Raw genomic sequence first — 12,814 nt, 5'->3', positions numbered from 1 at the left:
ATGTCACACTGTGCAACCTAAGATACAGCATAAGCCCCCGTCTTGACTGCACGCCAGCTATGGCTGCTTCATTACAGGCTTTTTTATGGTTTGTTTCATTGGATCGAGCTGATTTTTCGCTCAGATTCATTCCCTCAAGCTCCCTTTATATAAGGCTGTATATCAAAGCTGTAAATGGTCTGTTTATGTGACTTCTGCTACTGCACACTGCATTAAATCTCGCCAAAATGTGATGGAGTAATTGCAATATCGCCCTCAAGGTTCAATATCTCGGACCTATCATTGGAAGAGCAGTGAATATTTTGGGAAACATGCATGTGACAGATTTCAGTCAGAAGAATCAACAGATTTATAGAAAATGGTCAATCTCAATAAGAACTTTCACATTCGGAGGAATATTGATGCGCAGTGCGGGGTCAGGAGAGTGTGACCACCCTGTCTATGTGTGTTTTTTTGGACTTTGAGAAGGTGCACGACCATGACCCTGGGGCACAGTACTACAGGAGTACGGGGCACAGGGGCCATTGCTGTCGGCCATACTGTCCTCTGGAAGCAAAGCGACAGCTGCGTCCATATCCTCAGAATAATGTCAGACATGTTCCTGAAAGGTGTTGGACACCATAGTTTTGTCATAGACAGGATTTCTAGGGGTGAAAAGAGTAACAGGTTTGGGAGCCTCAGGATTGCAACGCTGCTCTTTGCAGACCACGTGACTCTGTTAGCTACGTCCGACCGTGACCTATTATGGTTGAAGAATCTATCTACATTCCGATCCTCACCTACAGTCTGGGTAGAGACTGAAAGAATGAAACTGTGGACAAGAGAGTGTAGGACAGTGTTCACTAGACCTAATAGAGGTGTCTGATTTTTACCTCCCCACAAAGGTTGCAGGTAGCTCCTAAAATGTAAAGTAGTGAATAGGTGGACCAAAAATGTACTCTTGAAAAAAGTTCAACATTGAACAGCCAACAGTGGCCGAGATCTCCTGACTTTTAATCCCTGCTGTGTACGAAGTCGGCTCCTACATTGAGTTGTGCAATCCATCACGGTGAAAATAAAGTCTACATGAATGTTTGTCACATTATTGTAATGAGGCATTGCAAATCAATATGCACTTACACTGCATCATCAAGCGGCGACAATGTAATGCTGGGCAAAACAAATGCACACTGTATCATCACCATGATGGATTACACAACTCAAACGAGTTTCACGAGTGTACTAATTGATTTTCATATCACACGGAAGTGAATGGAAACCAGTGGGTGCTAACAGTATGGCCATTTTAATTGTTATTATCCAAAAATGGAGGAGCTTGCATTTGAATGTGTAGGTTTAATAAGTAGCTGACATGAATGAGTTTTACATTTTAAGTCCCTACCTGCAGTATATGTGTAATTTGTTTTTCACCGCCGCCTGAACAGTGAGTTTTTTTTCCTGCTATGGGAACAAGGTCATTGGGTCCATATGTGGTGGACTGTACTGGATTCTGGATGTGGGACAGTTTTGTGCAGCCTTACAGTCCCATAATAATACATGTGCTGTCTTGTACACCAGAGTGATGCACTGGGTCAAAGTAACCCCACCTCCTCTCCAACCGTGTCTTGGCAGCGGCCTTTGTTTATCTCCGTTTGAGTCGAACCCTGACTGAGGAGGAGCGATAAAAGTTCACAACACAGACCGGACCTTCAACAATGGCGAGTCTGCTGAACCCTCTTGGAAGATGGAGTGCCAACCCTCATCTTCCCTCCTTTGAGACGCCTCTAATCGCCATGTGCACCGGAGTCATTAGCGTCCGCGATCCCCCTTTTGCTCTCCTGCTCGCTTCCTCCTTCCTTCCTTTCAGGGGCTCACAATGAAGTCATTTGCATCCCTCCAGGTTGCTACGATACTCGGCCCCCCTAACTTGAAATGTTTTGCCTTTGCTTTGAAGGTTGATTTCAGGAGGAAAACAGGGGAAGAAAAGAGACACACACGTGTGTGTGTGGTGCTGAATTTGTTGTGTTACTAAAGTTGCAGTTACTCAATCGTTATTATTTATTTGGTGATATTTAAAAAGGTGTTTTTTACCCTAAACACTGCCTTTGTTTGTGTGCATGGACGTTTTTGTCTATGTGGCCCTAATGAGGCTGTTAGTTGATATTGCCATATGTGCATGAACACATCAGAGAGCCCCGAGGCAAAGACTATTCTTTTCCCCTCACTCATTATGGTTTGCTTTTTAGCTGCGTCTGCAACTGGCGGCCAACAAACAGAGGGCGAAATTGACAAATTCCTGAAGTGATGGTGCAGATTAATGCGCTGAACACTGGGAGGCTTCGTTAGATGCTGATGCACACTCAATTTCACAGGCTTCCTGAAGATTCTTCCCCATCAGACTGCACCGTTTGTGTTTTATTGTTGAGTTAATTTCACTGTGTGTTCTCAGACAGTGGAAACACAGATGAGGGTTCGAATGAGCAGATAGAGAGCCGTCAGTTCATGTTTCAGATGGATCATCCCCACAGGGGAGGGGGGGGGGCGATGTGGTCAGGGACAGGAGGCATAAATGAAGTCGTACCACAAACCCTCGAGCCTTATTACTGTGCATTAGCGTTTCACCAAGTTTCTGTCTGCCTCAACCTCCTCTGGGATGTGTCTGGCCTTTGAGGATGCTCGACTGACGGCTGGCGAGGGGCCGCTCCCCTCCCACCTCAGTCACCTCTGCTTGGCGGCGGCTCCTGTATGGCGCTGCAGCCGGGCTTAGGGCTAATTAGCCCCGGGGAAATAAAGACAGAAATCCACTTTTCACAATGAGAGATTGCCGGTGCTAAATCAGGCTAATGCTAATACTCTACTTGGAGGTTTTGTGAGGGGTGTTTTATGCCCGTCCTTGGCACGGAGTGGCGGGGCCCAACAGCTTGCCAGGCGTGATGGTTTTTAGTGGTTCCTGCCAGGTTGGGCTCCTCTCCCTCCTGCCCCATCCATCTCGCCCTGCCTCTGTCTGAAATTCAATTGACCTTTTGTTCCACCTCACAGTGGATGGGCGCAGGCCAGCTCGACCAATAGCCAAGCCAGAGCTCTCATACCTCTTTATTTGATCTGTCCTGCCGAGCCCAGTGCTTTCATTACCTACCCAAACACCCCCTGCTCCCCCTCTCTCCTCCTCCTCCTCTCCTCCACAGCTACATCAGCTTTTTTATCTTTTTCACCCCCTTTCTTGTCCTGCTCTTCCTCCTCCTCATGTTTTTGATTGTTATGGTGATTGGCTTTTGTTTGTTCCTGCTCAGCTTGTTTTTAAACACAGCCCGTTTTCTCCTCTGCTTTCCCGCAGAGGACTTTTTTCTGACTTTGCAAAAGTGCTGAGGTAGCCTCCCTGTCGCTCAGGGCAGAGCAGCTCTGCGTTGCTGTGCTGTGACGAGCCCCGTCGTGCACATGACCTGCCAATCATCTTGATCTTTTGGGGTTGACAAATTAATCCCGGCGGCCTCGTTCCAGCCACTAATTACTTCTTCATTCAAACAAGCACCATTGTCTCAACTTTGCCTTCATCCGGCGTCTTTCGCCCTTCATCTGGATTCGGTGTTCATTCTGTGCTCGCTCTTCTCATCCTCGCATGCTTCTGCACCTTGCCCTCGCTCCAGCGTCAAAGTCATTAAATCCTTTCTGTCCCCTCTCCACCCCCACATGCTCCGTCTCTTTTCTTCTCCTGCTCTAACCTCAGTACGGGCCTGCTGCACTGTGATACATACTAAAGACCAACTTCAGCACTCACAGCATCTCATGTGTGACCGCTACCAATCAGAGCCCGCTGTCGTACAGTGAGGGCTTTGCGGACGGTTGGACTCGGCATCTGTGTGATTGGGCCTTTTTTGGAAGTGTTGGTGTATACGTGTGTGTGTGTGTGTGTGTGTGGAGGTGTGTGTGTTAGCCCTTCTTCACCCCACTGGAAAAAAGTAGCAATCCTGTATTTATAAGATGAAGAGGGGATTATAAATTCTAGTAAATGTCGCTTATGGTGTAGAATAATGAAAATGAGTCTCATTACGTTACATTAAACATATACTTGTAGTATACTGTATATTTATAAAAGTAGAGATTTTGTAAAACTGCCTTTAGGCTTTTGCAAAGTTTAAAAGAACCATTTGGGTTTTTTTTGATTCTCATGCAATAAGAGCGCAAACATTTGATAAGTGGGTCCCTGTATTGTTTGTATCTGGTGCTCTATGTCCAGATGCACGTGGCTGTACATGCAGCAATTTTGTGGTGGTGGTTACAGTCAAAATTGCAGGTCATGTGACGCACAGGGGGGGGGTGGCTAGTTCATGTTCTCCTGTGACTAATCATTATGGTAGGATCTGCTCTTAAAACAATAAAACAAAATTGCATGATTACAATTCTCATTACCACAGTTTAAGGTCCTATTTCAATTAAGAGAGTGCAGCGTCGGTGCAAACGCTCAATGCCCCAAAATGCAGACGAGTGTGAAACCTTTCAAGGGGCATTTGGTGAACAAGTTTCATTACCACACACAATCCAAGATGATACACACCTTGAGCAAGGGCACGATAGATTGCATTTTCCAGAGGGAGCGTATTGGCACCGGCATCAGCACCACAATAAAATGAGAAAAGAAAAAGACTGCAAGCCAACTTACAAACAATGCATGTTTGAAAACATTGCTAAACTGAAAGGACACTCGGAGTGCAAGCCTCTGCCAAGGCCCAGCAGTCTTCTTGTGAAAACACATTTAAATTCACTAGGTCTGGATTTGTATTTGGCTCTGCACCAAAAATTGTATACACTCAAAAATATCAGTCCCCTAAACACGTTGTTAATCCTTTATGGCAAAGAGCATTTTTTGTGGGGAACGAAATATGTTTCACACTCAAAAACCATCAAACTTTAATATTAAGCCAGTGATGCTGCGACATGAAGCCTGTTGCATTGTCCTGATTGGAGAGGGAGCAGGTCACCACGGACAGCCGGCTGAGTAATGGGGGGGCTTCGGGCCACATGCAGCTATTGTGATCGTCTCATTCCGACATTAACAAAGAGAACGTAGTGGTGCTAAAACAGGCTGTAGCACCATTGTGCAGACTCCATTTACCCTGCCAGACAAAGGCACACAGAGCTTCAACAGGCCGACTGCCTGGCGTGTGTCAGGTCAGGTACGAAGCACAGCGACAGCTTGAACAAATATCATCTATTATTATCAGAATATGTTTGTGCGACCGCAAGGGATTGACATCTGCAAATTATGGATCACGGATCCATTTCTAGCAACTGCGAGCGATCTGTCACCAAACCTGTGAGTTTTTAATTTATGCGTTCGGGGGGCTGTTGCTATCGAAAAAGAGTTCAGGTCAGCAACGGTTACCAGGCGAGGCAGGACGCCCACAGCCACATTTCCCGGAGAGCCCAGATATTTTTACAAGCCTCCTAATGAGAGCTGCAAGAGAGCAGGAGTCGTGTAACCGAGCGGCTTGTGAAAGTACAGAGGCGCCACTCTGCCTTCAAATTTGATCAAGGTATAGAAATGAAAAGTGTGTGTGTGTGAACGGAAAGTGGGCGAGTGCCTGTGAATCTCATCTCATCAGGAGGGGAAAAAAAGTATTTAAAGCAAGAGCCATTTGCAAGAGAGACAGGAAGAGGGATGAGTCGAGAGAATTAAGGGGCTCAACCTTTAGTTTGGCCTTTGTGCCGACATTCTCTGTCGTTCTAAGATGATTACGGATCGTGTGCTTAAGTCCTCCGGTCCTCCACCCACTATCATTCACTTTTGAGTGTGCGTGTAACACCTGGACATCCCTGGAACATCACGAGACAAAGAATCCTCAACACGTGCGCACAACTGTTGACATTAACCCTCATTTGCATGTGCAGAGTGTGAACAGGCACGTTCGAGCCGCTGCATGTCCAAGTGTGCGTCACAGCTCGTGCTTCAATTGGGGTTTATCCATGTATGGATGGCGTTTTGATCCCCTTCCAGTTTGTTTTCCTATCGAAAGAAAAAAAAACGCCATATGGTTGAGCTCCTTGGATTAAAACCGAGCCACGATGACTTATGCCGTATGTTTTTGTGTGTCCGCAGGTTCCTCTTATTACGACAACGTGAGGCCGCTGGCGTATCCTGACTCAGATGCGGTACTCATCTGTTTCGACATCAGCCGCCCAGAGACTTTGGACAGTGTCATAAAAAAGGTCAGTGTTTTGTGTTTTTTTCTCTCAACACTTTGGATCTGCATTTAATATCTCCTGCGACACCGGAGTACCAACCGGGGAAAAAAAACCTGTTTTCCCCCCGATCAGCATCTTGTATCGCTGTGGCAGCAGATTGCATTTTCATGGCTCGACAATTGAGCAAATCAGCACAGAGTTTAGAGCCTCCCCGTTCCTTTATCTCATCAAAATGTCCATGGGTACTTGACCCGCGTCCCTCAAAGGAATGGAAGGTCAGACTGAAGAATGAGACGAGAGGCTTTGCTGCCGGGTGGGTTCGAGAGGAATATCAGATACGCAAATTAGCCACAGCAGTCATATCAAAGAGCCGATGCAAAGCCGGCTCAAGAGTTCTAGAAATCCCTGCTCTTGTAGACATTTAAAATTCAAAATCGGAGTATTATGCAGAGCAGTTGGCCAGATGGTGAAAGTTAACATTGGTAAGGAGGCCTATGGTTCAGATGCTGAGATTTCTGGAGTTGCGATTGAGTGGCGGTTAAGTGTGGGCGGGGGCGAGGTTGGGGTCATGTTTTTACAGCCAGTGGCAGACTCTGTGCCACACACTGTGAAAAACCTAATGCACATTCTGAGACACCCGGCTTAATTGGTGGTGTCTGCGTGCACGTGTTTCATGTAGAACAGGCCAGTGCCATTTAGTGGTCTGTCATCTTGAATCCATGTGTTTGCGCTCTCCCCTTTGAACTGCGCTCTTTGTGGCCCTCGGACCGTTCCCACGTCTGGCCCGTTGACGTGTTTAGTGGTCTGAAGAGAGCTGCTAAAATGCCCCTGCAGAATTTGTAGATCTAACCCGAGACACCTTTTTTTTTTTTTAACCCACAAATATCTCTCAAGCCTCAGTGCACTTTGTCAACAGGGGGAAGCAGAGCTGCTGTCAAGCTTCTGGTTTTCCCATGAATCCCTTGGCAGGGGGTTGCCGTGACCCCTGACCTGTAGCTGTCGCCCTGGTAATCTCTGGAACCCAGGGGCACATGGAAAACCTGTTGCACAATCACCGTCCCAAATTAGACTCTTGACCTCTGGAAACAAGCAGGTTACCGGAGGGTCTCTGGGTGACAGCTGGGGGAGGAGTGAGGGTTAAACCATCAAAGCTTTTGATTGGATGTTATTGGCAGAATAGGGATGGTCCTGAAAGTCCCAACACTGTTTTCTTCGTGAAAGATGAATGGATACCCAAGGCACTCTGCACACGGCTTGTGGAGTATTCCAGGGCTGGCAGCGGCTGCTGTGTATTTGTGTCGCTGGCAGAAGAGACCACTTTGTTGGTTCAGCTGAGTTTCAGGAGAGACATTTAATCTCAGGGCGATTTTAGAAGGAAGACGCCTGCGCAACCTTTTCTGTAGAGATCCTGAAATAGATTTGTTTGTCTGGAGGAAAATATAACGCGCTTAAGGTCGCGCAGAAACCTAAACCAAGCCTGCATGAATCATCTTTTCACATCACTCATTTAAACAGTGAAACGGTGAATTGTGCATTATCAAAAACAATTATGTGCCTTTAATAAATTATTTAGAGCCAAAATTATTAATTGATGGTCATTTGACAGAAAATGGATCGACAACTACTTTGATTTTCAATCATATTCAACATTTCCTTTTTCACAAGATTTGACTTATGTGAAAGTAAAATCAATATATTTTGGTTCTACAGTTCAGACAAAAAAAGGAAAGTGACGACATCACAGTGCACTTTAGGAAATAATGTGCATGTTTGACTACTTTCTGACATATTGACCAAACAATGATTTTGATAGTAAGAATTAATTAAAATAGATTTTATTTATGACTCTACTTTAACTGTACATAGTTACCAATTACCATGTTATTAATCTCAACATTTTCTTTGAGATTAATGATTTTGTCCAATCAACTGTCAAAAACCAAAACATTTTCAATTGACTCAAATGAATAAAAAAAATGTTACACATATTCTTGTGTCAGTCAGTAGAGTGCATATCTCCGCCAAGGCCCCTCAGTCCCTTTAAATTCAGTCAAGCTGCACCAAATTTCACACACTCGTGGATATCACTTCCCTAAATGTGCTTGACTTATTTCATCAAGATCAGATCCATGAATTCTGGAAAGTTGGTGCATGTGTCAATATATGTCCTAAAGAAAATGATGAACATTTTCATGGGTTGTTTTTTGGCCTATGTCCCCCCGTTCGACCAAGTTCCGTAGAAATTAGTTCTGTAGTTTTTGCGTAATCATAATAACAGCTAACTCATCTTTGATGTTGATATAAATATACTTAAAATGTTAAAAGAAAATATACATTCATAAAACATTTGACCGGTTAGCAGAACTAATGTCTTTTATCAAGAGAGCATTTGTCTGCGACCGTTTCCATATTTGGCCAAATCCCTGATGTATTTCTGTGTCTGTCTTGCCAACTCATTCCTCCACAGTGGCAAGGCGAGACCCAAGAGTTCTGTCCTAATGCCAAGGTGGTGCTGGTGGGCTGCAAACTGGACATGAGGACAGACGTCAACACCCTGAGGGAACTCTCCAAGCAGCGGCTCATCCCCGTCACCCACGAACAGGTGAGCACAGGCAACATGATGGATAAAGGAGGAGGAGAAAAAAGGGGAGAGGCTGGTATAAATGACGAGAGAAGGAGTTTGGAGGTGCCCTATAGGAAGAAAGACCGATTTGAAAACAACAGGACATGCAGAAAATACATTAGAAAGCAAGCCAGCGATATAATCAGTGGTTTTTTCCCCCGTCTAGGGTCAGCAGTGGCATTTCACTTTTGTGAAGTCCCGTAGGAGGGAAGTAAGAGACGAGGCTCATGCTACACAATCAACGGCTGCAGAATCAGAGCTGTGTGAAACCCCCTCGGGGACATGTTGCTGGGGTTGGCATTTTGACTGAAATTTGCTGACAAGGGCTGTAAGGTTGCTCATGGCGAGGGGCCGTGGAGGAGGCGGTTAGTGGAGTTTAGGGACACATTTCCCCCCCCCTGAAATGAAATATTCATGCAGATTTAGGGGTTTCTCAAAATGCAGGGATGAATAGAAAAAACGGACATTGATAAACGAGCGAGCCCTTTTATCGCACGCCGCCATGACCTCTAAGCCAAGAGGGGACGGGGGAGAGGGAGGGGATGATAAACTGTTCTGTAAATGTGTGAATTTTTAATCAGCTTTCACCGTGTTCATTTCGTGCTCTCCCGTGTCGGACATACAAAAAGTGGAGGAGCTCTTTTTTTTCAGCGCCGCACAAAAGCCCTCAGAACAAAGGGAGCCTTCCCCCCCCCCCCCGCTGCTGTCTGAGAGCGCGCTGGAGGCTAAAAACATGCAGCCTCGGAAAAATCGGCAACTGAAAAACAGAGAGTTCATGTAAATAAGATACATAAACAAAAGATGGAGCAGGCAAAGCACTTAGCGAATGTAAAATAGCGAGGGCCCATTGGTGTCGAGGCTTGCTTTACACTGTTGTTCCGCTCTTCCTCAGTCACTCTTTTTGTCTGGGGCAGTTAAAGTTTGTGCCGCAAACGTGTCCGGAAAATGTGTGTCGGCACAGCAGACGCCAAAGTTTTACACAATGAACCCTCTGGTGCTCTAATCCAACAGGGCTGTGTTGTTATCCTGTTGTCGATCTTAAATTGAATTCCGACACAGCTGAGGAGTCGGCAGCGAGAAGTGACCACTGGGTGAACTCCAGACGTTTCCGCGCTAATCTGCCCGGAGATCCGATCGAGCTTCTCTGCTTCTCGTGCCAATCTCCACCTTGGCCGTCGTTCCACCTAATGGAGGACGTCAGTGCGTCTCGTACATGTATGTGGCGCGTTGCGTGGCCGCGACGAAAGTCAAAGGCCCGTCCACTGCGGATGAAAAGATCCCTCTGTGGCAGAGAGATGTTTTAAGGTCGTGGGAAAAAACGCAGTCCTGCCTCATCCGTTAGGAAACTTTCCATCGGTTGATTTTTGCTTGAACGTGCATTTATGAGTGCGATCATGAAACAGGAGATTAAACAAGAGGCCGCGCTGTGCTTTAGTGAAGAGGGAGGCCGGGGGATTTCTAAATTAAATTTGTTTCTGATTTGATTTCAAGCAAACAATTTACAGTCTCAATTAACTGGGCATATTGTAACATTACTCAGGGGAGCGCTTAATGCTGCAGGAGTTCCGTTAAGGGTTTAGCCTCTTCGCTCTAAATAGCTGCACAGCCCATGTCAACACTGGCTCTCTGGGCTCTGTGCTGCTCCGCTCCCACTCTGTTACCACAGACCAAGGAGTTAGAGCATCTGCATTATTCATGCCTCGGATGGAGGGGCTTCATTTGTCTCCAGACATGTTTAGATCATTGACATTCAGTCTACGGTCCCGATCCGCATCTTTGTCTCTGGACCGCTGCCTCTTTCTGGGACATTTCGTCTTTTACAGTGGAGATATATTGCCTGCTTGTGCCAAGGTAGTGTGAGAGACGGGGGGTGCATGCTGGAAGATTTCAGTCTCTTTGTGAAGAGCTCAAACAGCAGTGGTGTCGAAAAACGTCCACTAAAAAGTCAGAGGACACAAAAGAATTTGTTCAGGGCCTGATGAAGTGCATTGTGTCGAATTTGGTGTGATTTGGACACGTGATACCTTCATTATTAATTGACTTTGAAGAAACAGGCGACCAGCGCTCTGTAGCTGCTACCGCTGGGACTCATCAACAAAAGTGACGTTGTTGATCATGACAACAGCACGTTCACGACAATGTGGCGCATTCACGACAACTGATTCTCCAGTTTGGGGTTCAGGGTTACTGAGTGGAGCTTTTCTGAACCTTGAATAAACAGGTGAACAGCTCTTTGTGCAGCAGCGGTGGTGCAGCTTCAGACCTGCAGCAGGTCTTTACTGGCTGCAGCTCATATACTGTTGGTCACTTTTACAGTTTCAGAGAGAAAAGCTGCAATCAGCATCACCACAGGCCAAACAAACGGCTTATTCCAATCAGACAGGTTTAGAACTTGCACTGCACTAGAAAAAAAGCGGCAACTGAAAACCACTGAAAGGAGAAAACGGGGAAGAAAATGGCTTAAAGATAAAAAAGCTGAAAAAGTTATGCTGATGTTTTGCTCATTAAAGGTTTGATGCGCTCGTGTCTTTCCCTTTTCATCTTCACCACGCTGCAGTTTGTAACTCGCTTGCTTACGAATAATCTCACTCTCTCCGTCTTTGTGTCGTAGGGAAGCACGATAGGTCGACAGATGGGGGCGGTGGCCTACGTGGAGTGCACCTCCAAGGTTTCGGAGAACAGTGTCCGAGACGTGTTCCACATCACCACGCTGGCGTCGGTGCAGCGGGCGCAAAAGCCGCAGCTCAAACGCAGCAGTTCCCGCAGGGGCTTGAAGCGAGTGTCACAGCTCCCCCTGCCGCCGCTGCCGGGTCGGACTGAGCAGATTGACCAGGCCCCGACCATCAGGAAGGACCGAGCCAAGAGCTGCGTGCTCATGTAGAGACCCATTCTTCTAAATATATATATGTATATATCTAAACACAGAAATATATAACAGAGGAAGTCTATTTATTGTTTTTTTTTTGTTGTTTTTTTCCTCATGTTTTCATTTTTTTGCACTGCAGAGTGGTGGGGATAAAAGAAACACTGCGCTGTGAAAACAAAATGCTTTTGGATTTATTTTGTTTTGCCTGTGTGCATATTTTCTAAGCTGTTTACATATTTGTGTTGTTTTGAGATGATGGCAATTTGGACTAACTCTCCGGACACGTGGAAGCTGCGACAGCGGAAGTGTCGTCTCGTCCTGGGTATTAAAGAGGAACTCATTTCCTGAAACGGCTCAAATGAAAGGATGGTTGTGCGGCGGAGCGGGCGGTGAGGAGAGTGACGTGAGAGGAGCCACGGTGAAGATGGACGTCTGTGGATGAAACTGTCAAAGACAATGTCGCTGAGCGCACGAGGACTAAATGTCCAGCTTCGGCCTGTAGTTGCCTCCTGTCGCCATATCTGAGAGAGAAACTTGTATGTACAGTCTTGCTGAAAAGGGATTAGGTGAAACGATGAGTCAAACCAAACATTAGGAGCTGGAAATGAGATTTTGTGACACTGATGGAAGTTCTGTGAAGGTGTGTGTGTGTGTGCGTTACAACCACAAGTGCATTTTAAGAATAAAGAAAAATGCCACAGCACAGCCAACCTGATGTTATTTTGCTCATTTTAACACCACTTTTCTCAACGACTCCAACTTGTGTCAGTTTCACTGAAGTTAATGCTGTTGTCACTATTTTAAAGTTGTTTCTTTGTGGAAAATAAAGTGAGAAAATGTTAGGGCTATTTTGTTGTACTTTCACTGAATTCTGAAATAAAGCAGCAGCTTGACCCTACAGGGAGACAACGGGTTAGTTTCCTTCCTTCCTAAGTAGATCCCGACAAAGGATAATTCTTTTCACATTCACAACATTGCGAGATAGGACATTTTCACAGAATTACCAGGAAATCATTTATGGATCTTAATGAAACACAAAAACTGACAATTTGCAATTGGGTGCAGATAAAAATCCAAATCTGGATCTAGCGAATTTAAACGTGGTTTCGTAAGGGGACTGTTGGACCTTAGCGGAGGTATGTGCTCTACTGAGTCCCATTCTAAAT

At 45.8% G+C, this 12,814-nt stretch overlaps 1 protein-coding gene across 1 annotated transcript in view; it reads left to right on the top strand.

The window, feature by feature from the left end:
• rnd2 (Rho family GTPase 2) overlaps positions 1–12,550 on the top strand; it is a 30,178-nt gene extending 17,628 nt beyond the window's left edge. Inside the window, exons 3-5 of the mRNA XM_034594598.1 lie at positions 6,074–6,183; positions 8,627–8,761; positions 11,394–12,550. Of these exons, the coding sequence (XP_034450489.1) occupies positions 6,074–6,183; positions 8,627–8,761; positions 11,394–11,663 (515 nt within the window). The 3' untranslated portion in view covers positions 11,664–12,550. The remainder of the gene's footprint in view (positions 1–6,073; positions 6,184–8,626; positions 8,762–11,393) is intronic.
• Positions 12,551–12,814: the final 264 nt, after the last annotated feature.

Source organism: Hippoglossus hippoglossus, chromosome 8 (genome assembly GCF_009819705.1).
Source record: "Hippoglossus hippoglossus isolate fHipHip1 chromosome 8, fHipHip1.pri, whole genome shotgun sequence".
NCBI lineage: Eukaryota > Metazoa > Chordata > Actinopteri > Pleuronectiformes > Pleuronectidae > Hippoglossus > Hippoglossus hippoglossus.
The sequence above is the reverse complement of the archived record's forward strand: the minus strand, read 5'-3'. Positions and strand labels throughout refer to the sequence as shown.